The sequence below is a fragment of the Eucalyptus grandis genome, chromosome 3 (assembly GCF_016545825.1).
Source record: "Eucalyptus grandis isolate ANBG69807.140 chromosome 3, ASM1654582v1, whole genome shotgun sequence".
Taxonomy (NCBI): Eukaryota; Viridiplantae; Streptophyta; class Magnoliopsida; order Myrtales; family Myrtaceae; genus Eucalyptus; species Eucalyptus grandis.
This window is the reverse complement of record NC_052614.1, coordinates 14,764,352-14,789,024: the sequence shown is the minus strand read 5'-3', so window position 1 is coordinate 14,789,024 and position 24,673 is coordinate 14,764,352. Positions and strand designations below refer to the sequence as shown.

At 37.4% G+C, this 24,673-nt stretch overlaps 2 protein-coding genes across 2 annotated transcripts; both read right to left on the bottom strand.

Moving 5' to 3' along the window:
* Positions 1 to 1,522: 1,522 nt before the first annotated feature.
* Positions 1,523 to 3,756, bottom strand: LOC104430238 (probable 2-oxoglutarate-dependent dioxygenase AOP1). Its single transcript, XM_018867029.2, has 3 exons — positions 3,364 to 3,756; positions 2,904 to 3,225; positions 1,523 to 1,771 (listed from the first exon to the last, which is right to left on the bottom strand). The coding sequence occupies exons 1-3, from the start codon at positions 3,735 to 3,737 to the stop codon at positions 1,523 to 1,525; spliced, it is 945 nt and encodes a 314-aa protein (XP_018722574.1). The 5' UTR covers positions 3,738 to 3,756.
* A 9,754-nt stretch (positions 3,757 to 13,510) lies between these two features.
* LOC108958050 (probable 2-oxoglutarate-dependent dioxygenase AOP1) lies at positions 13,511 to 23,213 on the bottom strand. Its single transcript, XM_039309342.1, has 7 exons — positions 23,150 to 23,213; positions 22,748 to 23,084; positions 22,288 to 22,609; positions 20,885 to 21,151; positions 14,327 to 14,442; positions 13,856 to 13,943; positions 13,511 to 13,765 (listed from the first exon to the last, which is right to left on the bottom strand). The coding sequence occupies exons 1-7, from the start codon at positions 23,211 to 23,213 to the stop codon at positions 13,511 to 13,513; spliced, it is 1,449 nt and encodes a 482-aa protein (XP_039165276.1).
* Between the last annotated feature and the right edge of the window lie 1,460 nt (positions 23,214 to 24,673).

Sequence of the window (24,673 nt, the reverse complement as noted above, 5' to 3'; positions counted from 1 at the left end):
ATGACATCTTGCTCTGACGCCATATAAAATTTCATGGATCTATCAATTGGTTAATCCTTCACCAACAATGATATCCGCAGTTAGATGACACGCCAATTGACTGATCAACAACTTAATTTACAGAAACAAGCTTTTTAAGTGTCAAATAATAATTTTGTCAATTTCAATACCATATTGGCAAGAAAAGTGTTAAAAAAGTCCTCAACATTTTGTATTTATACCAATTTAGTCAGAAACATTTTATTAGTGCCAACTTAGTTATAAATTTTTTCACTTAGTGCCAATTCAGTCATTTCTAGCTAAATTTAATTGGATTTTGTTAATTGGGCACCGGTCGGCTGACGTGACACGATTGGCACTAACGTAGACAATTTTGAATAATATATTAATATTTTTGAATTTTCATTTTATTTTTTCTTTTTCCTTTGCTTTTTCTTTTCTTTCTTTTTCCTTCTCATCCTCCATCCTCTAGCTAGTCGCCAGACCTTGACAACCGGCTAGAGACGATGGCCAGCAAGGCTTGACCCTCACCAAAACCAGAGAGGGCGAGCCTCACCACCCAGCATGAGGTCACCCTCGCCAGTGGCTAGCGAGGTCGAGGTCACCTCTGGCTGGTCGCGGAGGTCTAGCAACTGGTTGAAGGAAGGAGGAGAAGGAAAACAAAAGAAAGAAAAAGAAAAGGAAAAGGAAAAAATTCAAAAATATTTAAATATTATCAAAAGTCATCTATGTCAACACCGATCATGTCATGTCAGCTGGCCAACACCCAATCAACAAAATCTGGTCAAAATTAGTTAGAAATGATTGAATTAACACAAAGTAAAAATGTTTAGCAATAAATTAGCACCAACAAAAGGCTTAGGACTAAATTGGCACAAATGCAAAAGGTTTAAGACTTTTTTAACATTTCGCAATGGCTAAATCTAATGTAGAGCGGACTAGATTGTTTAGTTTGAGCATGGTATGTATTTACTATGGCTATAGCCAACGAATAAGTTGATTAAACTCTACTCCTATAATCAATCATGTATCCCTTCCGTCATTGACTTTTAATATGATATTGGCTTTTTCATAGCCATTGTCGTTGTCTAAAATCGCGTTTGGAACGTGGCCTTCTTTTGAAGGTAGAAAAGTGATATAATTATATGCAATGAATCTATATTGAATAACCGTTATGTACATATTATTGTAAAGGGATAAATGCATTAAAAGTTTTAAACTTCGTCACAAAAGTACATTTGAATCCTAAAAATTTCAAAAAGTGCAATTAAATCATAAAATTTTAAGACTTTTAATACACTTATTCCTAGTATGTTTTTATTCTGTGACGTCGACAAAAGGTCGAAATTTCTATTCCAGGGATAAAGGAATTTTAACCATGGATGTACATAGATAGGTCATCCGCTAAATCTCGCGATTATTAATTTTATTACCACATGACATGGGGAGAGAAAGGTTGCGGTTTTGGGGGATGGGGATTGGAGAAAAACAACGATCACCAACATCTGAAGAAAGATCACGTTCAATTAGAAACGCTATAAAAGGTTTTGAGGGCCGAAGCTCCGTTCCATCCCTCCGGCGTGGCGAAGATGCGGACGAGGTCCTCAGGCTCGAAGGGCTTGAAAAGCAAAGGGTGTTGCTCGTCCACAAGCTCGTCGGGGCACCGAACGGTTCCTTTGACGCCGGAGAAGATCCCGATGGAGAGCCTGGCCTCGTGCCCGCGCATCATCACACGGTGTCGAGGACAGTATAATCTTCCGTTGCTCCATCCCTAAGAAAAGACCATGAAAGAGGTCACAGCTGAGGTGAAAGTTATACATACAGCCGTGCATGCATCTCTTAATCAAGGAGATTATTGCATGAATTTTAATCGGGGTAAACATCTTGTGTACTCTTATTACTACACAACTCACCTGTCTTAAGGATAATTGTCCAAAAAATCTCAACTTATTTTATTGAGATCAATTCAATCATAAATCATTTTTTTTCCTTTGCCAATTATTTTATTTTCCAAAATTTTGGCACTTTTTCCCCCTCTTTCTTTTCTTTTCTTTTCTTTTTCTTTTTTTTCTTTTTTTGCTACTTCCCTATGCTGGTCGACGAGGCGTCAACAATGGCCACTAGAGGTCGCCACCATATAGCGAAGGTTGCCCTCGCCTATGGACAATGACGGGCAAATAATAGGGAAAGAAAAAAAGAAAAAAAATTAGAAAATTGATTTGAGGACACTCTTGGCAAATCATCAAAAGGTTTAGGATTAAATTGGTCAAATTGAAAAGTTTAGTATTGATAGTGCAATAAATTTAAGACTTTTCTCATAATTTTTCTCCGTTAGGTAATTACAATTTGAAAATATTGACAAATTATCCAAATCAAGCATCATGCATATGGATTGTTGAGAATCACACGAGAACCCAAAATAAAGGCACAAATCTATTTCAAAGGGCAATTTGCAATTACTTACTGTTCAGTTTTCTAAGCATCCTGGTGGTTAGTGGAAAGTTGTGAATTTCTAAAATCACTTATAAATTTAATGATAGAAGAAACAAATGTTAGGTAAACAAAGACTTTAAAGGAATGAGCAATCAACACAAATTGATTGGTCCAAGAAAAATATAGCTCACAAATTAGTTATAAAATTATATAGCACGCGCACCTCCGGCATAAAGAAAATTTCATACAAACAACCTTGATATGAGGATTATAATTATCTACTCTGTCAAATCCTCTCAAATCGATTGTGTATAAAATCTCTTACGTAGTATTTTTCTTTAGAATATGCTTTAATGGTTTAGACAAAATTTATACTTTTTGCATATCCACTTCGTTTAATCTTATTTTGTAAAAGGTAGGATATAATGAAGATATTAGAGAGAGAGAGAGAGAGAGAGAGAGAGACTCACATGGAATGACTCTCCAAGCATGACGATAGTAGAGGAAGCCGAAGGCGCGACTTTAATCCAGTCTCCATGCTTCGTCTCCACTTCCAATCCGTTCACGTGATTCTGCTGCAGCATGGTCACGGAGTTCGGGTCGTAATGAATTATGCCACCGGGCCGAACCTCCTCCACCTCCGGCGCTCCGTACCTCAGGAGGCGAAGGGAATATACCGTCGACGCGGTGTGCGAGTCGAGATAGCGCTCAACGCCAAAGCTTCGGAACACCATCTTCTGGATCGTGTAGTCTAACTCGGACAGCCTCCTCACGTACGTGTTCAGCAGCTCGCTGCAAGCGATTCAGAGAGGCGAATTCACCAAGTTTTTTTGTAATTGAAGTTCTTCACGATGAACAATTTTCGACAGAACGTAAATGACTCGAGCATGGCCGATGGAAGTTCGCGAATGTAATTCGCGCCGTACGTACCAGAATTTGGCGTTTCCCTCTGGCCACAGGAGACCGGCCATGCGTTCGATCGCGCCGGAGTTCAGGGCCTCGCGCATCCCCATGGTCTCCGGGTTAGGAGGGAGGTTAGCAAGGTAGCCATCGTACGGCCTCGTCGGGTCGACGAACCGGCGCTTAGTCTCGGCCGGAAGACCGAACATCTCCTCCATCTGATGGAAGACCTCGTCATGAAGCTCCTCGGTGACCTTGTCGTACAGAGCCAAGAAGCAGCCATACTCTTCCAGCGCTCGCCGGACAGCATCTTGGACGGAATCCCAACCGCCGCTTCCAGGCTCCGAATCGCCCAATCCGGAAAAATCTATGGAGGGAAGCTCGAGCGCCGGACCTGAACCCATGCCGAAGCCTTCGTTTTTTCTTGCGAGACTTCGATCCTCGGCGATCGTTTCCCTCAGTTTCTTAGTTTCTGCCGGATTAAAAGGGCCATGCCATGACTTAGAGTGCAAAAATGCAAAGAACATGAAGCTTTCTTGAAAAGCACTTGTATATATATGCACGACTTGGCATATTGCGAATGTCGTTAAAGCTCCGTTCATTTTATGGAAAATATTTTTTGGAAAAAGATTTTCCGTATTTTTCGGCATTCGTTTTATGAAAAATGAATTCCTTGGGGAAAATGTTTTCCACGAAAAGAAAAAAAAAAAAAATCTACTAAATTAGACTCCGTTCGTTTCGTGAAAAATAATTTCTAGGAAAACGTTTTTCGGATTTTACGGCGTTCGTTTCACTGAAAATAAATTCTTTAGGGAAAATGTTTTTCATAAAAGGAAAAAAATCTTCTAAACTAGGGAAAATGTTTTCCACTTTTGAAAAGTGAAAAACATTTTTCTCACTTGATCTCTCTTATCTGACACCTCTATAAATCATCACTTCATCATCCCCTTTCTTCTTCTTTTTTTCTCTTTTTATTCGAATTATTTTTTAATTTTCCTTTTTTAATTCGAATTATTTTTAATTCGTTAAAAAATAAAATAAAAAATAAAAAAGAGGAAAAGATGGGCTTACGCCCATCTATTGGCCTGGCCCAACTGGAGGTCTTCCTCAACCTCTAGCCAAGTCCCGAATTTCTTGCAAACCAAGTCAGACGACCCGGTTTCGACCCGAAACTCCAAAAACACAAATTAACTTGATTTCTGATGAAATTTCTCCATGAGACTTGCATATAACATCAATATAATTGACTAGATTGAATTAAACGAAGAACAAATAAGAAAATCTTCATATTCAAGCTTCAAAGTTTTGGATCTAAACCTTCCATGGCCGAATTTCGAATTTCTTAAATTTAAGCCCTAAAAACTTATTTTAATGCAACAAAATGATGCTAATATATATACATAACAATACCCATTCAACAATTTACAACGAACATCAATCAATTGCAAGTAATTTGGAAATTTCGGAACTTTTTCATGTATAAACTCTAGAATTTCAAATTAAAATTATCTCTCAATTCTCAACGAAATTATACAAATTATATATGGTTGGAAAGATCTCAACAGGTAGAACGAAAGCCCTATAGTTTCAGGATCAATCGAGCAAAAATTCCACATGAAAAAATGATGCCCATATTTGGCTCAAAGAGGAAAATTTCGAATTTTTCCATTAAAAATAATGGATTCTACAATCATATATGATTTGCTTTGATACCACATGTAGAAAATTATTCACATAATTTAACTCATTAATCAAGAAGAATTGAATCCATATATGACTGTAAAATACCGAGATCAATAAGCACAATGGAATTAAAGCGTACCTGTTTGAGCCATCACTTCACTTGAAAAAAAAAATTAGATCAACCTGATAATCGAGATCTATTGGAATGTCAGATCTTTCTCTCTATGACCTATTTCAGTATAACAGCTTTCAATGGGATCAAAGCAACTGATAGATATAACATATTCTTTTATAGGCTAGAGAGGGGACTTAGCAAACCCTAATCAACAACTTGCCAATTGGGCCCTTCTCCTTATGGGCTTCTAAAAAACAAAAACACAATTGCATACACTTTGTTACTCAACTAGGCCCATTATTAATAGATGCCGATGCCAATGCTCAATTCAATCATATCACTGTTGTGTTCAACAAATATTGGAATATTCATTAACCTGATTATTTAAAATAGAAAATTAATTAATTAATAGAAAATTTCCAACAATTGCATTACCGCACCGATTGATGTATCCATAACGCATGCTAACTATATCTGGGGAAATCAATTGCATCGCCGATACATATTGCATCGAATTGGTACAGTGACCAACGCCTCAAGTCTCAAGAAAAAATGAGACTACAAATTCAATTATCGGTATCAACTCTGAATTGACGTCTAAGTGTTCTAGATATTAATCTCAGACAAAAAAGGCGAAAAATGGGCTTTCCAAAGATTTGAGATAATCACTTCTTACTCTAATATCATATAAAATTTTGTAAGGTCTTCAAAAATAATAGCCCATGGACCTACCGAAATGGGGGGGTAGCCTCATTTGCAAAATGGGGGTTGAGCCCGACCAAATATCTTTTTGGAGTGGGCCAACTGGCCCGCCCCCAGTCGGACCGAACCTAGGTTCGGTCTCCAACCAGACCCGACTTCCACTAACTAGGCCGAATCGGGTCGGGTCAAACCGGACCCAACACGATCTGGGAAAATGTGTGTGTGTGTGTGTGTGTGTGTGTGTAATTATTAAAAAAATATTTTTAAAAAATTACGAAAATTCAAAAAGTGTACGGTTTGGTTAGGAATTGCTATGTTTTGCATTCTTAGTGTAATTAGACCTCTTTTGGCTCGTATTTTGATTATATCGTATGTTTAATTTGCATATCTAATTATGTTTAATTGTACGTGTTTAATTTTGTTGAATTAGGATCTTAGTAGTTATGGTTGTTACTTTAATGATTGCACACCCACATGATCACCTCACATGTTAGTGGGTAGATATAAAATCAATCCAAACTACTTGACAAAAATTCTTTATTTTAAAATGAACAAGATTAGCTACCGAAATGGCATTAATTGGTCAATTAGTGTAATCAAGTCTCCGACCCTAGATTCTCTGATTGCGTAAAAAGTGTGGCATGCTCCCATGCCTCACTTAATTTATAGCCGACCCCAATAGGCTAGTGGCGACTCCTTTTTGCAAATTCCTAAAAAATACTCTAATGTCACTCGGAATATGGGCTTGGGAGAGCCCACATCTAATCATAGGCGTTAGGTCCATTCTTTAGGCAATACCCCTAAACTTATTTCCTTCCCCCGATGGTAGGTGGCGACAATGATATTTTTTGGCCAATATTTCAAAGAGGTTTCGCATCATTTACTTCAACTCAAGTTTGAGTCACTTTAAAAAAGTTAGCATTTAAATAATAAATTTATTTAGGGGTCCATTTTATCTTAAGGGTGCAAAAAGATACGATAATTATTAACTATGGCTATATCATATATCATGATTTCGTGTCTTTATAAATAATTAGAAATGTCCATAAACTTGTATACAAAAACATTTATATGTGAGCTCATTAATTTGAAATGAGTCTTTTAAATATGGAGATCAACATGTTGTAAAATATTTCAAACCAATCTTTTAACAAACTCCCTATTTTGTAAAATAAAAAACATTACCAATTTTGAAATGTGATATTGGCTCTTAATTTCTTAAGACTATGGCATAAATTATCTTAAGATCTCTTCCATGACCTTACAAAGTGCAAGCTTTCAATGGGTAATAATAATTACCACCTAAAATGCAATATGCATCACAACATGCTCTCTTTGTCAATTTGGAAAGATTTATTGACTTCACCTAAATCATTATAGGAAAATAGACCTTAAATTGGAAATTATCTCACTAGAAGTTCCCATTGATAGTTCTTTAGGACTTTGACAAAAATCTTATAAAATCTGGTGGCCAAGTTTGTATGTAAATATTTTTTTTCTTGATTGAGGCATAATTGGACCTAAGCAAATCCATAAAAGGGTTCATATTGGTCCCCGCCTAGGTTTCAAGATCATTGGGATATAAAATATTTAGAAAGTATTCTTTCATCTTGGAAAAGAAAGAAGGTACATCGAGAGGTATGAAAGCATACAAACATCAATACATTAAAATAAGGAACTCATTAATGGAGTTTGTCTTCCCTACATGTCGAACGGACAAGCAGTGAAAGCCTTCCTAGAAACTTCCCTTCCTTTGGTAAGGTTACACCTCTTAACTGAGCACCAAGGATCCAAAGGAAGCCCTTGGGGCAACTGAGGGTGACTCACCCCACCCTACACAAAATCCACCCCTTCGATTAGACACGATCACGAGTCTGGCAGTTTGGGGGCCCCACTGAGGCCCATTAAGCCTGAAACAACTAGGATCGAGCGGGTTTGGACAAGCTGGGCATGTCCAGTTGGACACGTCCAAAGCTAATTACTTCGTGTAGAAAATCCAATCTTTCCCAAACCATGGGCGGGCCTGACAAAGTATTTTCACCCGGCAGGCCGACCGGCCCGCCGGATTTGCCCAAGCCCACCCGGCGCGCGGCCCGTTGCTTGTTTTCACTACGAGTCTCTCCCAAAAAAAAAAAAAAAGAACTAGGGCTGCCACGTGGGCGGGCCTACCCTCAAGCCCGCAACTCGCAGGCTCGGGCCGATCAGGCGGCCCGCAGATTCGCTTCCTGTTACGAAATCGCACGTCGATTCCAAAAAAATAATGCTCGCAAACAATTCACCAAACAAAATATAGTAATAAAATAGCAGAATCAGATGAACACGCCAGAAAAATTGTTATCGAAGTTCACCCAAACTTGGGCTACGTCTCCGCGCAGAGGCACTCTGCGAATCCACTAGACTTCCGAAAAAGTTGGAATACAACGACGATCTTATCTCAAGATCATGGCACAAAGAGATTGAGAACTCTCATTAAAAACAAAAAAAACTCATTTTTTTTCTCTCTTTTTCTTGCCTCTCTATTTCCTTTTTCAGCGTCTTGCCGGCTGGGGTTTTGTCATTGCTAATATATAGGTACCACTTTTAACCTAAAAGGAAATCTAATAGAAAAGACAAAAAAGCCCCTAAAAAACCTATGTCATCCCTCTCTATCTTTATCTATCTATGGGATGGAACGGTAGAGGCCTTTGGTGTTCATTCCAATCAAGAATTGGGGTCTCACCACTCGCCAATATGATTTTCTGTCAGGCCATTCTTTGTTCATGGGCAAAAAGGAACCACATCAATCCATCTCAAACTGGCGGTTATTCTCTATTGTGGCGACAATACTATAGGGGAGATGCTATGCAAAAATAGCTCAACCTCGGTTAACACCTCCCATTCTTATTGCTCAGAACACTTACAAAAAAAGAAAAAAAGAAACCCTAAAACTCATCTTGTTTGCTCTATTCTATAACAACCGAGCAGATTTCCACCTCTTACAATTCACATGCAAAATAGGAAATTCCTTTTAGTCCACTTAAATTAGGAATCCAACTCCAACATGGAAATATTGTAATCATCTGTTGATTGTTCGGATGTTAAAACATAAATCCGTACATTTATTTAACAGAAAGCTCAAGATTTGGCAAATATTTTATAAAATATAATAGTTTGTATCGCTAATAAAAGTGAATGAATGAATTTTTTTTATCGCCAACGAAAATAGTTAGGTATAAAATATTATTGATAATAAAAATATTTTTTGTCGACTAATTTTTCTAAATGATATAACCAAACATTTTTTTTAGTTCTCCGTAAAACAAACGCACCATTAGAATTTCTATTTGGATTGGATTTCTTTGACGTTGTTAAGCTAGAGATATATACTAAACATGATCATTATATTTTGAATGGATATTATCTAATTACTGTATTCGAGTTCTCTCTAGCTAGTTGAAGATTTATTTTATTTTTTGTCAAATAGCGAGTGGAGTTGATTATTGCATCGCAAACGACAAAAGTGAATGACTTGGTAGGGCTCAAACCGTGGCAAAGGTATTTTGAGCCGAATACTACGAGGAATTTAAATATTGTAAATTTCTAGTAATATAATAAAGATACATGAGGTCATTTGAGTTATTTAATGACTTTTTGAGACGCCTAGGAATTTTTTAAGACTAAAACCCCAAGCCATAGGCAGAAAGCTGGACAAAACCAATTCCTCGCTACTTTTTATAATCGGAACCGAATCTTCTCAATTGATGATGACCTACAGTCTATTTTTGTCACTAGCGACAAGCATCAACGATCTTATAATACCCTAAATATTACCAAATTGATTATTAAGTGATGCGACATACAACACATTTTAGCATTTAGAACAAGCGGCTATATTTCCATAATGCATTTAGAACAGCCTATCACATTAATTATTAAATCAATTTTATAAGTTAGTCTCAGTAATCTCATGCATGATTGTACACTTATAGTGATTGGTTGGATGTACTAATACCCTATCACATCCATCTAGAAATGAGATAATCATTCAAAAAATCCTAAATATATTATATGGCAGCTAATTCAGTCGTAAACATTTCAATTATACTAATTTAGGCCAAAACCTTTTGATGAATTACTAATTTAGTCTTTTCGGCTAATTTTAGCAAAAAATCATTAACATGGCAACGTAGTTAGTGTCAATTATCTTACGTTCCTTTTCTTCTTCCTCTACTCATTGCCAAGCCTCAACAATGCCCAGCATCCGGCCACAAGCAAGGAGTGCCAAGGTTGGTGAGCTAGCAAGGGTCAAGCCTCGCTAGCCTCAAACAAGGTTAGTTCCGACCAATTGGCCAAAATGACTAAATTGGCAAATTATTAAAAAGTTTAGAACTTAATTCACACAATTGAAATGTTTGAGGCTAAGTTAGTCACCGTATAATAGGTTTAAGACTTTTGGAATAACTCTCCCCCCCCTCCCTTCCCCGAGGCACGATGGGTGAGATGTTTGTCCAATAAGGAATCAAAGACAATTTTATTATTTCATTTTCACCACAACAAAGAATTTTATTTTATTTTTTTTGTGTTGAAAGATTTCTCAAAGAGTCAATAAGTGTCCAAAAAACTTTTGATAAAAAAAATTACCTATCACCAAATTTTCAGATAACTTGTTGATAAATCACTACCTCTTTTACAAGATTGCTAATTCCTTTTTTTTTTTTTATAGATTCTGGATTAGTAATTTTTTTTTTTAAATATCTTACTAAATTTTGCTTAACTTCCTTACCAATGTCTTGAATTTACCGACTCTCATATAAGCTTAACATTTTTTTGCTGGAATGATTGACTAAATTTTTTTGATTAAATTACGAACTGCTTTTCGGCTGCATATTTTCATTTGAGTTAGTTACCAACTAATATTTGATTTCTTTTAATATGTCCACTCTTTTTATTATTTACCAACTTTTATTTGTCTTTCATACAACGCCCTAAATTGATCATTCAAGTTGCTTACCAACGTTTATTTAATTCCTTTTTTTAAGACTTTGTGAACTTTTTCTCTGGATTTATTAACTTCTATTTTCCTTGCTTACTAACTATTTAGAATTACCAACCCTAATCAGAGTGATTACCAACTAAACCCTGACGACGTTTCTTTGTTTTTTTTTTTTCCTTCTGTAATTACCAATTTCTTTAAACTCTGATAAAAAAAAATTTGTTGTAAAATATCACATTGCGAATATATAATAGAGAAGAGATTAAAGAAGAGAAAGCAAGTGAACACTAGAGATAGTAGCAAGATGAGAGAGCTTTATTTCTAGTATCTCATTGTCATGTTTCTGTGTGATTGTGTATTGTACATCAAAACTAAACTCCTATTTATAGGAGAACAAGAATGTACTTATCATTAATATCAATGTATCGAATGATACATGTACAGGATAAGGGAGACGAACGTTCATTGTATAAGGAAATGTACTTAGAACATTTGATACAAATGTACCATAATAAGTACATTGGATAAGATGAATATAATGAATATTCATTCATGTATTCTATACATTCATGTATTTCATAACACTCCCCCTTGAATATTCATCATATTCATTACAAATGTACATTGAATGATACTGCCTCATTAAAAACCTTAAGCCGGAAAAACCCAGTGGGATAAAAACCGGACAAAAGGGAAAAAGAGTGCAGAGCACAATTGTTATGATCTTTCCCTTTTATGGATGCATTAATTGCCTGTTAAAAACTTTAAGCCGGAAAACCCGATGGGAAAAAACCGGACATAAAGAAAAAAGAGTGCAATGCATATATAGCCACTCTTGGGGCTAATCATTATTGCATCTTGTGAACTAGCCACACATCAATGCTGCAATGTATAATTCATAATATCTCCCCCTCAATTGAGCCATATAGCCACTTATGGGGCTTATCAATCTTACATCTTATGAACTCGCCTCATACCAATGCCATATACTAATTTCTCAAAAGTTGATGTTGGCAATGATTTGGTAAAAAGATCTGCAAGATTATTTATGGATCGAATCTGTTTAACATCAATTTGTTGACTTTCTTGAAGTTCATGAGTATAGAAAAATTTCAGCAAGATATGCTTGGTCCTATCACCTTTGATATATCCTCCCCTAACTTATGCAACACAAGCAACATTATCTTCATAAATTATAGTGGGAGAATTGGTAACCAGTATTAAGCAACAAGAATTATGAATATGTGTTATAACGGATCTTAACCAAACACACTCTCTTCCAGCTTCATATAAAGCAATAATCTCAAAGTGGTTAGAAGATGTAGCTACTAGCGATTGCTTCGTAGAACGCCAAGAAATAGCGGTGCCGTTATAACAAAATAAATACCCGGTTTGAGAGCGAGCCTTATGTGGATCGGATCTATATCCAGCATCAGCATATCCAACTAAACCAGAGTTAGTGGAATCCTTGAAATAATATAATCCCAAATCTATGGTTCCTTGGAGATAACGGAAAATATGTTTAACTCCATTCCAATGTCTCGAGTTGGCTCGAACTAAAACGTGCCAATAAATTTACCGCAAAAGCGATATCTGGTCTCGTACATTGTGCCAAGTACATCAAAACCCCAATTGCATTGAGATATGGTACTTCAAGACCAAGTATCTCTTTATCAAATTCTCTAAGACGAAATGGGTCCTTTTGGGGATCTAGAGACCTTACAACCATAGGGGTGCTCAATGGGTGAGCTTTGTCCATATTGAAACGTTTAAGCAATCTTTCAACATATGCTGATTGATGGACGATTATTTCATTTGCTTTATGCTCAATCTCTAGACCAAGACAAAGTTTGGTTTTACCCAAATCTTTAACTTCAAACTCCATTTTCAAATATTCAGCAGTTTCAGCTAACTCTTCTGGAGTTCTAATTAAATTTATATCGTCGACATAAACTGCTATAATAGCAAATCCGGTTTCTGATTTCTTAATAAACACGCATGGGCAGATAGGATGATTTTTGTACCATTCCTTAATTAGGTACTCACTTAGGCGTTGATACCACATGCGACCGGATTGCTTTAACCCGTACAAGGATCTTTGCAATTTTATTGAGAATAAATTGCGGGGAGTGCATGCTTCAGGCATTTTAAATCCCTCAGTAATTTTCATATAAATAGCAGAGTCTAATGAGCCATATAGATATGCCGTCACAACGTCCATAAGACGCATTTTCAATCTTTCAAAGATTGCTAGGCTAATGAGAAAATGAAAAGTAATCATATCCATCACAAGTGAATATGTCTCATTATAATCAATCCCAGGTCTCTGGGAGAATCCTTGGGCAACGAGTCGGGCTTTATACCTAACAACCTCATTTTTCTCATTTCGTTTTCGGATAAATACCCATTTATATCCAACGGGCTTTACATTATCAGGGATACGAGTTACAGGTCCAAAAACCTCTCGTTTAGTTAGGGAAGCTAATTCAGCTTTAATTGTTTCCTCCCACTTATGCCAATCTTGCCTTTGACGACATTCAATAATAGATTGTGGTTCACAATCATCATCCATAATTTGATGAGCAACTAAGAATACAAAAGCATCATCAATGATGATTTCATTTCGATCCCAAATTTCATTACAATATGTAATGGAATTTTCGGTATTCCCGGGGCTAGTGCTCCTTTCATGGGTTTGCGCCTCTTCAAGGGCAATAAGCTCTTTCGGAGCAAGCACAACGCCAAGCTCTTCTGGAGCGGATTCCTGATTCTTTCCCCTTCGTTTTCGAGGAGCAGTATCTTTTGATCCTATCGGTCTGCCACGCTTCAAGTGCATTTTGATCCATTTTAGCCTGTTCTTCAGGAACAGCTATCCTAGCTGGAGCATTTGCAGCTGGAATATGAGACTTCGTTACCTTAGTAGCATCATTAAATGCGTCAGGAAGTCTATTGGCCATAGCCTGTAAATGGATTATGCGCTGCACCTCGTTTTCACATTCAGGAGTCCTTGGGTCTAATTGAGATAAATTTTTTTCATTTCAGGAGAAAACCTTAACTGGTTTTTGTTTTGCAGTCATGGAAATTGTAGGTATCCCAATTGATGGAAACCTAGTCTCATCGAAATGACAATCTGCAAACCTGGCAGTAAAAAGATCACCAGTAATTAGTTCCAAGAACCTAATAATAGATGGTGAATTAAACCCAACATAAATGCCCAAACGGCGTTGGGGACCCATTTTCGTCCTTTTTTGCGGTGCTACAGGCACTTGTACTGCACAACCAAAGGTGCGTAGATGTGAAATATCTGGTTCATAACCAAGAACCATTTGAAGGGGAGATTGTAAAATACTAGCAGTGGGGCGTAATCTTATTAGAGCTGCCGCATGCAAAACTGCATGACCTCATGCTGTATCGTTGAGATTCGTTCTCAATAATAGAGTGCGGGCAATGATTTGGATACGTTTAATCAAGGATTCTGCCAATCCATTTTGAGTATGAACATATGCAACCGGGTGCTCAACCTCAATTCCAGTGAAGCACAATATGTATCAAAACTCTTTGATGTAAATTCACCAGCATTATCCATCCTTATGCTCTTAATTGGATAATCAGGGAATTGTGCCCGGAGCTTTATAATCTGCGCAAGTAAACGTGCAAATGCGACATTGCGCGTAGATAATAGGCAAACATGGGACCATCTACAGGATGCGTCCATTAATACCATAAAATATCTAAATGGTCCACTTGGTGGTTGTATTGGTCCACAAATATCACTCTGAATTCTTTGCAAGAATAAAGGAGATTCAAAATTAACCTTTGTTATAGAAGGTTTGATAATGAGCTTTCCTTTGTGAGCAAGCCTCACAATTATAATCTTTGGACAACAATACCTTTATATCCTTTAAATGGTGCCTTTTTGTATTTTGAATTATCCTACGTATCATTGAAGCGACAGGATGACCAAGGCGATCATGCCACAGTCCAAACTGATCAGGGCTTACCAATCTCCAGGATATGGTAGCGGAAGGTTTCAACAGCTTTAATCATGACACAATACAAACCCATAGAAGAAGCTTCTAGCTTCTCATAGATGGTCTTTAGGCCCATCTTATAAGAGGAAATGACAATATATTCCTTATCTTGCTCATAAATAGTCTCAATATGGTACCCATTACGGCATATATCTTTGAAACTGAGCAGATTCTTTTTTGATTGAATGCTTAGAAACGCATTCTCAATATGCAGGATTGTACCATTTGGCAAAATAATTGTAGCATTCCCAAAACCATCAATAATCGAAACAGGACCTGATATTGTATGGATTTGTGCCTTACGCAATGTCATACTCGAGAAAAAGTGTTTACTACAAAATATAGTATGTGTTGTTGCACTATCAAGCAAACAAACATCTTCCTTTTTCTCGGTATTTTCCATTTGCATTTATATTGACAACTTCAGGTGTCAAGTATCATAAAAGTTGCATATTAGTTATATAGTCAAATAAAATTTCAAAGATAAATATTATATAAGCTTCATAAGTATTTCATAAAGAACAATAAAAAAAAGTAATACATCATAAATTTCAAAGTTCAAATTATTATCCACCAATCTGATTCATCAAAGTAATCAGAGGTCCTCAAAGAAATCAGAGACATCCAATGATGCATTTGCTACTTCATGAGCAAGAGGAGTCCCACCAACGGGGATATCGTTGACTTCAACAGTGGTTGTGGGAGTAGGATTGATTTCAATGGCATGAAATTCACCACGCTGCCCGTATTCTTTAAAGATGCCTGGTATAGGTCAACAAAATGTTTTGGCGTACAACAGGTACGTGACCAATGCCCAGTCATGCCACAGCGATGACAAATACTTTCATTAATCACCTTGTTTTGCTTCTTTTCTTTGCCATGATTCAGGCCAAAGTTTGATTTCCTAGGGCGGTTAAATTTCTTGCCATCCCTTCTAGGATTATATTCTTGCCTGCGCTTATAGCCCTTAAAATGGCCAGTATTTTTCTCAAAGTTAGCATGTGCTTCAGGCAATGCTTTTGAGCAAGCAGGTCTAAGATCATGATTTTTTAGCAGCAATTCATTAGTTTGCTCGGCAGTAAGAAGCACATAAATTAATTCATAATATGTGGCAAACTGACGTTGCCAGTATTGCTGTTGCAATACAATATTCGAAGCATGAAAGGTGGAGAAAGTTTTCTCAAGCAATTCTGCATCAGTGAGTTTGATACCGCATAACTCAAGTCGAGAAACGATATCAAATAAAGCAGAATTATAGGCAGACACTGATTTAAAATCTTGCAGTCTGAGATTTTGCCAATCATATTGTGCTTGAGGGAGGATAACAGTTTTTGTATGATCATACCTATCCTTCAACCTCCTCCACAAGATATGCAGGTCTCGAATGGATAAATATTGAGTCTGCAGGCTCTCATGCAAATGACGGCGAATAAAAATCAGCACATTTGCTTTATCCTTTTCATTTGAGGTTCCATCCTCTGTAATTGTATTAGCGAGACCTTGCCCTTGGAGGTGCATTTCCATGTCAAGGCGCCAGGATAGATAATTCTTTACACTCACTTCCAGGATGTGGAATTTGGACTTTTCAATATTTGTCATAATCCTTGCAAAAATAAATCCTTAAATTAATTAAAAGGATTTCCAAATATCCACCGCTACTTCAGGAGCAGAATGATACTTTTAGATTTGAATTTTGGCTTCGGGCCAAGAAAAATAAAAATGAAGAATTGATAGAAAAAGATGAAGTATAAGTTGATCAATAATAAGAATACCCACCTTGCAAAAATTACTTACTCAGTCGGTAGATCTTCGTGCTTGCAAAAGTTACTTACTCAATCGGTAGATCCTCATGCTGATAACGTGTTGTAAAATATCGCGTTGCGAATATATAATAGAGAAGAGATTAAAGAAGAGAAAGCAAGTGAACACTAGAGATAGTAGCAAGATGAGAGAACTTTATTTCTAGTATCTCATTGTCGTGTTTCTGTGTGATTGTGTATTGTACATCAAAACTAAACTCCTATTTATAGGAGAACACAAATGTACTTATCATTAATATCAATATATCGAATGATACATGTACAGGATAAGGGAGACGAACGTTCATTGTATAGGGAGATTAACGTAGAACATTTGATACAAAGGTACCATAATAAGTACATTGGATAAGATGAATATAATGAATATTCATTCATGTATTCTATCCATTCATGTATTTCATAACAAATTTCCTCTTTTAAAAAATAGGAACGCCTCAAATTTATCAAAAAAAATTTAGGACACATGGTGGTTCAAAAGCACTTCAACAAATTTCTCCACGGGAAGGGAGATTTTAAATTCTGTAAAAAAAAGTTATCAATTGCAGAAGCTCCATTTTGGCCCTCTTTGGTCTTGTTGATGCTGGAGAGGCCTGCTAGGATTCTTTAAGAATCAAATCATCTAGTAAATCGGACATGCATACACACCACGCAAGGATTCAAGCTATCATGTTGTCTAGCGACATATCATCACAAGAACATTGCCACATAATATCATCACATGACACAATCTTCATCACATTACATAGAACGTCGTCACATGATATGACCTGTCCTCACTTGGTACGTTGCATATGCCATATGGTCATGTAGATATGAACATATTCTCTATACACAAACACACAGGGTACAAGCACTCCGTGCTAGACAAACACACTCACAAATAATGACACTTCGATAATGCAAGAGTAGCATCCGATTACTCTTTCACTAATAATAGCATAGCGTTCATAAAAATAACAATTAGCCATGTTCAAGCACTAAAACGTCTTAAGAGTCGATTCGTCCTTGAGTTCTTGCTTTGTTTCGTAGAGTCGGAACAGACCGACTTCGTCGAAAGGCTTGAAGAGCAAGGGTGTTGCTCGTCCACCAGCTCCTGCGGGCACTTGACCACTCCTCTTATGAACGAGAACGAGCCGATCGAATACCTCGCCGTTCCCATTGATCATCACTCGGTGTGCAGGGCGGTGCACTCGATCATTGCTCCATCCCTAGCCAACGATTCGTTTCAAATAAATTCATTATTAGCATTATCTACAAGACATTTTTAGGTAGATATACTCTATCTCATAGTTAAGGAAAATTATCAAGAAAAAAAAATATTAAACCTATTGCAATTGTACCAATTTAATCCTGAACCCATTTTTTTTTTTTTTTTGCCAATTCAGTTCTAAACATTTGACATTTATGCCAACTCAATCTATCTAACCAAATTTGGTTGGCTAGCACGAACATGACGCAAGCCAGCATCGACCATCGGCCGCGCCGACACCGCATTTTTTTTAATAATATTTTATTTTATTCGAATTTTTTATTAATTTTGTTATATTTTCTTTTCTTTTTCTTTTTAATTTTCTTCCTATTGTTCTTCTTCTTCCCCCAACCTCATGCAGATGTAGGTGAGGTGATCTGGGCAAGGGCAACCTCACCATGGCCTCACCGGTCAGGGGTGAAGGCGGCCTTGCATGTGATTGCGAGGTCATGGCCACCTTCACCTACGGCCTCCAAGCCTTTGCGAGGCGCGACTACCTCAAATTGACGTTGAAGTGCGGCGACTAGGCTCAAGCAAGCCCAACAACCATTGGGGGAGAGAGAGAGAGAGAGAGTACACGAGACAAAGGGGAGGACCGTGAGGCACCTCATAAAGGCCGGGGCCGCAAGGACTTCACGGAGGCAAGTGAAGGCGGCCATGGCCTCACAACCGTGGGCAAGGCCATGGCGAGCCTACCCTCGCGTAGATCTAGGCGAGGCTGCCTGTAACCCCTAACCTTCCTAGATTTGGGCAAGGCTCAATGAGGGCTGGGACCCTCACCCGGCGGCCATCAAGGGCTTCACAGTCCTCACCCGGTGGCCAAGGAGACTCACAAGATCCTCACCGACCACTAGGGTAGGGGGGAAGAAGAAAAATAGTACGAAGAAAAGGAAAAAAAATTCAAAAAAAATATTAATAAAAAATTGCCATATCAGCGTCGTTCGGATGGTTGGTGACGGCCAGCATCCACGTCAGTGCTAGCCTGTTAAATTTAGCTAGATAGATTGAATTGACACAAATATAAAAGGTTTAAACTAAATTGACTAAAAGAAAAAAATTGTTCACGACTGAATTTGCACAATTAGAATACATTTAGAACTTTTTTCGTCAAATATATCATTTGAGCAAAGCCAATACTTAAACTTATTATTTGATCGCTTTCTTCCACAACAAAGCAGTGTTTGACTTCTAGTAAGTAATAATTAAGTTATGAAGCCCAGCTCAGAAATTGTATTTCCCATTGAAAAATCATCTGATGAATATGTTTCAAGCAACAATCCCCAAGTGACACCTACCCAAGGTTTTAATAAAGTGCGTTAATTATATCCGAGGAGATTAATCGCAAAGCAATACATGTCAACTCTAACAAACATGGCGACTAAGACTTCGTGTCTTGAGGAACACGAGGCTACAAAATTCAACTTAAAGCTTAAAATATTAGATAAAAACATTGTTTGATATTATAGTATTCCCGCACTAATATTTGAGATCATGACATCTTGCTCTGACGCCGTATACAATTTCATGGGTCTGTCAATTGGTTGATCCTTCACCAACAATGATATCCGTAGTTAGCTGACATGCCAATTGTCTAAATCAACAACAACTTAATTTACAGAAACAAGCCTTTTAAGTGCCAAATAATAATTTTGTCAATTTCAATACCATATTGGCAAGAAAAGTGTTTAAAAAGTCTTTAACATTTTGTATTTGTGCCAATTTAGTCAGAAACCTTTTATTAGCGTCAATTTAGTTATAATTTTTTTCACTTAGTGCCAATTCAATCATTTACGGCTAAATTTGACTGGATTTTGCTAATCGGGCACCGGTCGGCATGCCGAGGACAATTTTAATAATATATTAATATTTTTGAATTTTCTTTTTCTTTTTTTTTTTCTTTTTTTTTTTTTTTTTTCCTTCTCATCCTCCTTCCTCTAGCTAGTCACCAGACCTTGGCGACCGGCCAGAGCTGATGGCCGGCAAGGCTTGACCCTCACCAAATCCGACGAGGGCGAGCCTCACCGCCCAACATGAGATCGCCCTCGCCAATGGCCGACAAGGTTGAGGTCGGCTTTGGCCGATCGGCGAGGTCCAACGGCGGTTGGAGGAAGGAAGGAAAAAAAGGAAAACAAAAAAAAGAGAGGAAAAGGAAAAGGAAAAAATTCAAAAATATTTAAATATTATTAAAAGTTATCAATGTTAGTACTGATCATGTCATATCAGTTGGCCGGCGTCCAATTAGTAAAATCCGGTCAAAATTAGCTGGAAATGACTTGACACTAAATGAAAAAGTTTAGGAATAAATTGACACCAACAAAAGGCTTAAGACTAAATTGGCACAAATGCAAAAGGCTTAAAACTTTTTTTAACACTTTTCTCCCATATTCGCAATGGCTAAATTTAATGTGGAGCGGACTAGATTGTTTAGTTTGAGCACGGTATGTATTTACTATGGCTATAGCCAACGAATAAGTTGATTAAACTCTACTCCTATAATCGATCGTGTATTCCTTCCTTCATTGACTTTAATATGATATTGGCTTTTTCATAGCCATTGTCGCTGTCTAAAATCGCATTTGGAACGTGGCCTTCTTTTGAAGGTAGAAAAGTGATATAATTATATGCAATGAATCTGTATTGAATAACCGTTACGTACATATTATTGTAAAGGGATAAATGCATTAAAAGTTTTAAACTTCGTCACAAAAGTACATTTGAATCCTAAAAATTTCAAAAAGTGCAATTAAATCATAAAATTTTAAGACTTTTAATACACTTATTCCTAGTATGTTTTTATTCTGTGACGTCGACAAAAGGTCGAAATTTCTATTCCAGGGATAAAGGAATTTTAACCATGGATGTACATAGATAGGTCATCCGCTAAATCTCGCGATTATTAATTTTATTACCACATGACATGGGGAGAGAAAGGTTGCGGTTTTGGGGGATGGGGATTGGAGAAAAACAACGATCACCAACATCTGAAGAAAGATCACGTTCAATTAGAAACGCTATAAAAGGTTTTGAGGCCGAAGCTCCGTTCCATCCCTCCGGCGTGGCGAAGATGCGGACGAGGTCCTCAGGCTCGAAGGGCTTGAAAAGCAAAGGGTGTTGCTCGTCCACAAGCTCGTCGGGGCACCGAACGGTTCCTTTGACGCCGGAGAAGATCCCGATGGAGAGCCTGGCCTCGTGCCCGCGCATCATCACACGGTGTCGAGGACAGTATAATCTTCCGTTGCTCCATCCCTAAGAAAAGACCATGAAAGAGGTCACAGCTGAGGTGAAAGTTATACATACAGCCGTGCATGCATCTCTTAATCAAGGAGATTATTGCATGAATTTTAATCGGGGTAAACATCTTGTGTACTCTTATTACTACACAACTCACCTGTCTTAAGGATAATTGTCCAAAAAATCTCAACTTATTTTATTGCGATCAATTCAATCATAAATCATTTTTTTCCTTTGCCAATTATTTTATTTTCCAAAATTTTGGCACTTTTTCCCCCTCTTTCTTTTCTTTTCTTTTCTTTTTCTTTTTTTTTTTTTTTTTTTGCTACTTCCCTATGCTGGTCGACGAGGCGTCAACAATGGCCACTAGAGGTCGCCACCATATAGCGAAGGTTGCCCTCGCCTATGGACAATGACGGGCAAATAATAGGGAAAGAGAAAAAAAGAGAAAAAAAAATTAGAAAATTGATTTGAGGGACACTCTTGGCAAATCATCAAAAGGTTTAGGATTAAATTGGTCAAATTGAAAAGTTTAGTATTGATAGTGCAATAAATTTAAGACTTTTCTCATAATTTTCTCCGTTAGGTAATTACAATTTGAAAATATTGACAAATTATCCAAATCAAGCATCATGCATATGGATTGTTGAGAATCACACGAGAACCCAAAATAAAGGCACAAATCTATTTCAAAGGGCAATTTGCAATTACTTACTGTTCAGTTTTCTAAGCATCCTGGTGGTTAGTGGAAAGTTGTGAATTTCTAAAATCACTTATAAATTTAATGATAGAAGAAACAAATGTTAGGTAAACAAAGACTTTAAAGGAATGAGCAATCAACACAAATTGATTGGTCCAAGAAAAATATAGCTCACAAATTAGTTATAAAATTATATAGCACGCGCACCTCCGGCATAAAGAAAATTTCATACAAACAACCTTGATATGAGGATTATAATTATCTACTCTGTCAAATCCTCTCAAATCGATTGTGTATAAAATCTCTTACGTAGTATTTTTCTTTAGAATATGCTTTAATGGTTTAGACAAAATTTATACTTTTTGCATATCCACTTCGTTTAATCTTATTTTGTAAAAGGTAGGATATAATGAAGATATTATTAGAGAGAGAGAGAGAGAGAGAGACTCACATGGAATGACTCTCCAAGCATGACGATAGTAGAGGAAGCCGAAGGCGCGACTTTAATCCAGTCTCCATGCTTCGTCTCCACTTCCAATCCGTTCACGTGATTCTGCTGCAGCATGGTCACGGAGTTCGGGTCGTAATGAATTATGCCACCGGGCCGAACCTCCTCCACCTCCGGCGCTCCGTACCTCAGGAGGCGAAGGGAATATACCGTCGACGCGGTGTGCGAGTCGAGATAGCGCTCAACGCCAAAGCTTCGGAACACCATCTTCTGGATCGTGTAGTCTAACTCGGACAGCCTCCTCACGTACGTGTTCAGCAGCTCGCTGCAAGCGATTCAGAGAGGCGAATTCACCAAGTTTTTTTGTAATTGAAGTTCTTCACGATGAACAATTTTCGACAGAACGTAAATGACTCGAGCATGGCCGATGGAAGTTCGCGAATGTAATTCGCGCCGTACGTACCAGAATTTGGCGTTTCCCTCTGGCCACAGGAGACCGGCCATGCGTTCGATCGCGCCGGAGTTCAGGGCCTCGCGCATCCCCATGGTCTCCGGGTTAGGAGGGAGGTTAGCAAGGTAGCCATCGTACGGCCTCGTCGGGTCGACGAACCGGCGCTTAGTCTCGGCCGGAAGACCGAACATCTCCTCCATCTGATGGAAGACCTCGTCATGAAGCTCCTCGGTGACCTTGTCGTACAGAGCCAAGAAGCAGCCATACTCTTCCAGCGCTCGCCGGACAGCATCTTGGACGGAATCCCAGCCGCCGCTTCCAGGCTCCGAATCGCCCAATCCGGAAAAATCTATGGAGGAAGCTCGAGCGCCGGACCTGAACCCATGCCGAAGCCTTCGTTTTTTCTTGCGAGACTTCGATCCTCGGCGATCGTTTCCCTCAGTTTCTTAGTTTCTGCCGGATTAAAGGGCCATGCCATGACTTAGAGTGCAAAAATGCAAAGAACATGAAGCTTTCTTGAAAAGCACTTGTATATATATGCACGACTTGGCATATTGCGAATGTCATTAAAGCTCTCCGTTCATTTTATGGAAAATATTTTTGGAAAAAGATTTTCCGTATTTCTTTAGGCGTTCGTTTTATGAAAAATGAATTCTTGGGAAAATATTTTCCATGAAAAGAAAAAAATCTTCTAAATTAATTCCATTCGTTTCGCGAAAAATAATTTCTAGGAAAACGTTTTCGGATTTTCCGGCGTTTGTTTCATTTGAAAATAAATTCTTTAAGGAAAATGTTTTTCATAAAAGGAAAAAAATCTTCTAAACTAGGGAAAATGTTTTCCACTTTTGAAAAGTGAAAAACATTTTTCTCACTTTCATCATCCCCTATAAATCATCACTTCATCATCCCCTTTCTTCTTCTTCTTTTCTCTTTTTATTCGAATTATTTTTTAATTTTCCTTTTTTTTAATTCGTTAAAAAAATAAAATAAAAAATAAAAAAGAGGAAAGGATGGGCTTACGCCCATCTATTGGCCTAGCCCAGCTGGAGGTCTTCCTCAACCTCTAGCCGAGTCCCGAATTTCCTGCAAACCAAGTCAGACGACCCGGTTTCGACCCGAAACTCCAAAAACACAAATTAACTTGATTTCTGATGAAATTTCTCCATGAGACTTGCATATAACATCAATATAATTGACTAGATTGAATTAAACGAAAAACAAATAAGAAAATCTTCATATTCAAGCTTCAAAGTTTTGGATCTAAACCTTCCATGGCCGAATTTCGAATTTCTTAAATTTAAGCCCTAAAAACTTATTTTAATGCAACAAAATGATGCTAATATATATACATAATAATACCCATTCAACAATTTACAACGAACATCAATCAATTGCAAGTAATTTGGAAATTTTGGAACTTTTTCATGCATAAACTCTAGAATTTCAAATTTAAAATTCTCTCTCAATTCTCAACGAAATTATACAAATTATATATGGTTGGAAAGATCTCAACACGTAGAACGAAAGCCCTATAGTTTCAGGATCAATCGAGCAAAAATTCCACATGAAAAAATGATGCCGATATTTGGCTCAAAGAGGAAAATTTCGAATTTTTCCATTAAAAATAATGGATTCTACAATCATATATGATTTGCTTTGATACCACATGTAGAAAATTATTCACATAATTTAACTCATTAATCAAGAAGAATTGAATCCATATATGACTGTAAAACACCGAGATCATTTATCAAAGAATGACTCTGGTTATCAAATGATTGAACAACCGGGAGCAATTTACCTACGATCAATAAGCACAATGGAATTAAAGCGTACCTGTTTGAGCCATCACTTCACTTTAAAAAAAAAATTAGATCAACCTGATAATCAAGATCTATTGGAATGTCAGATCTTTCTCTCTATGACCTATTTCAGTAT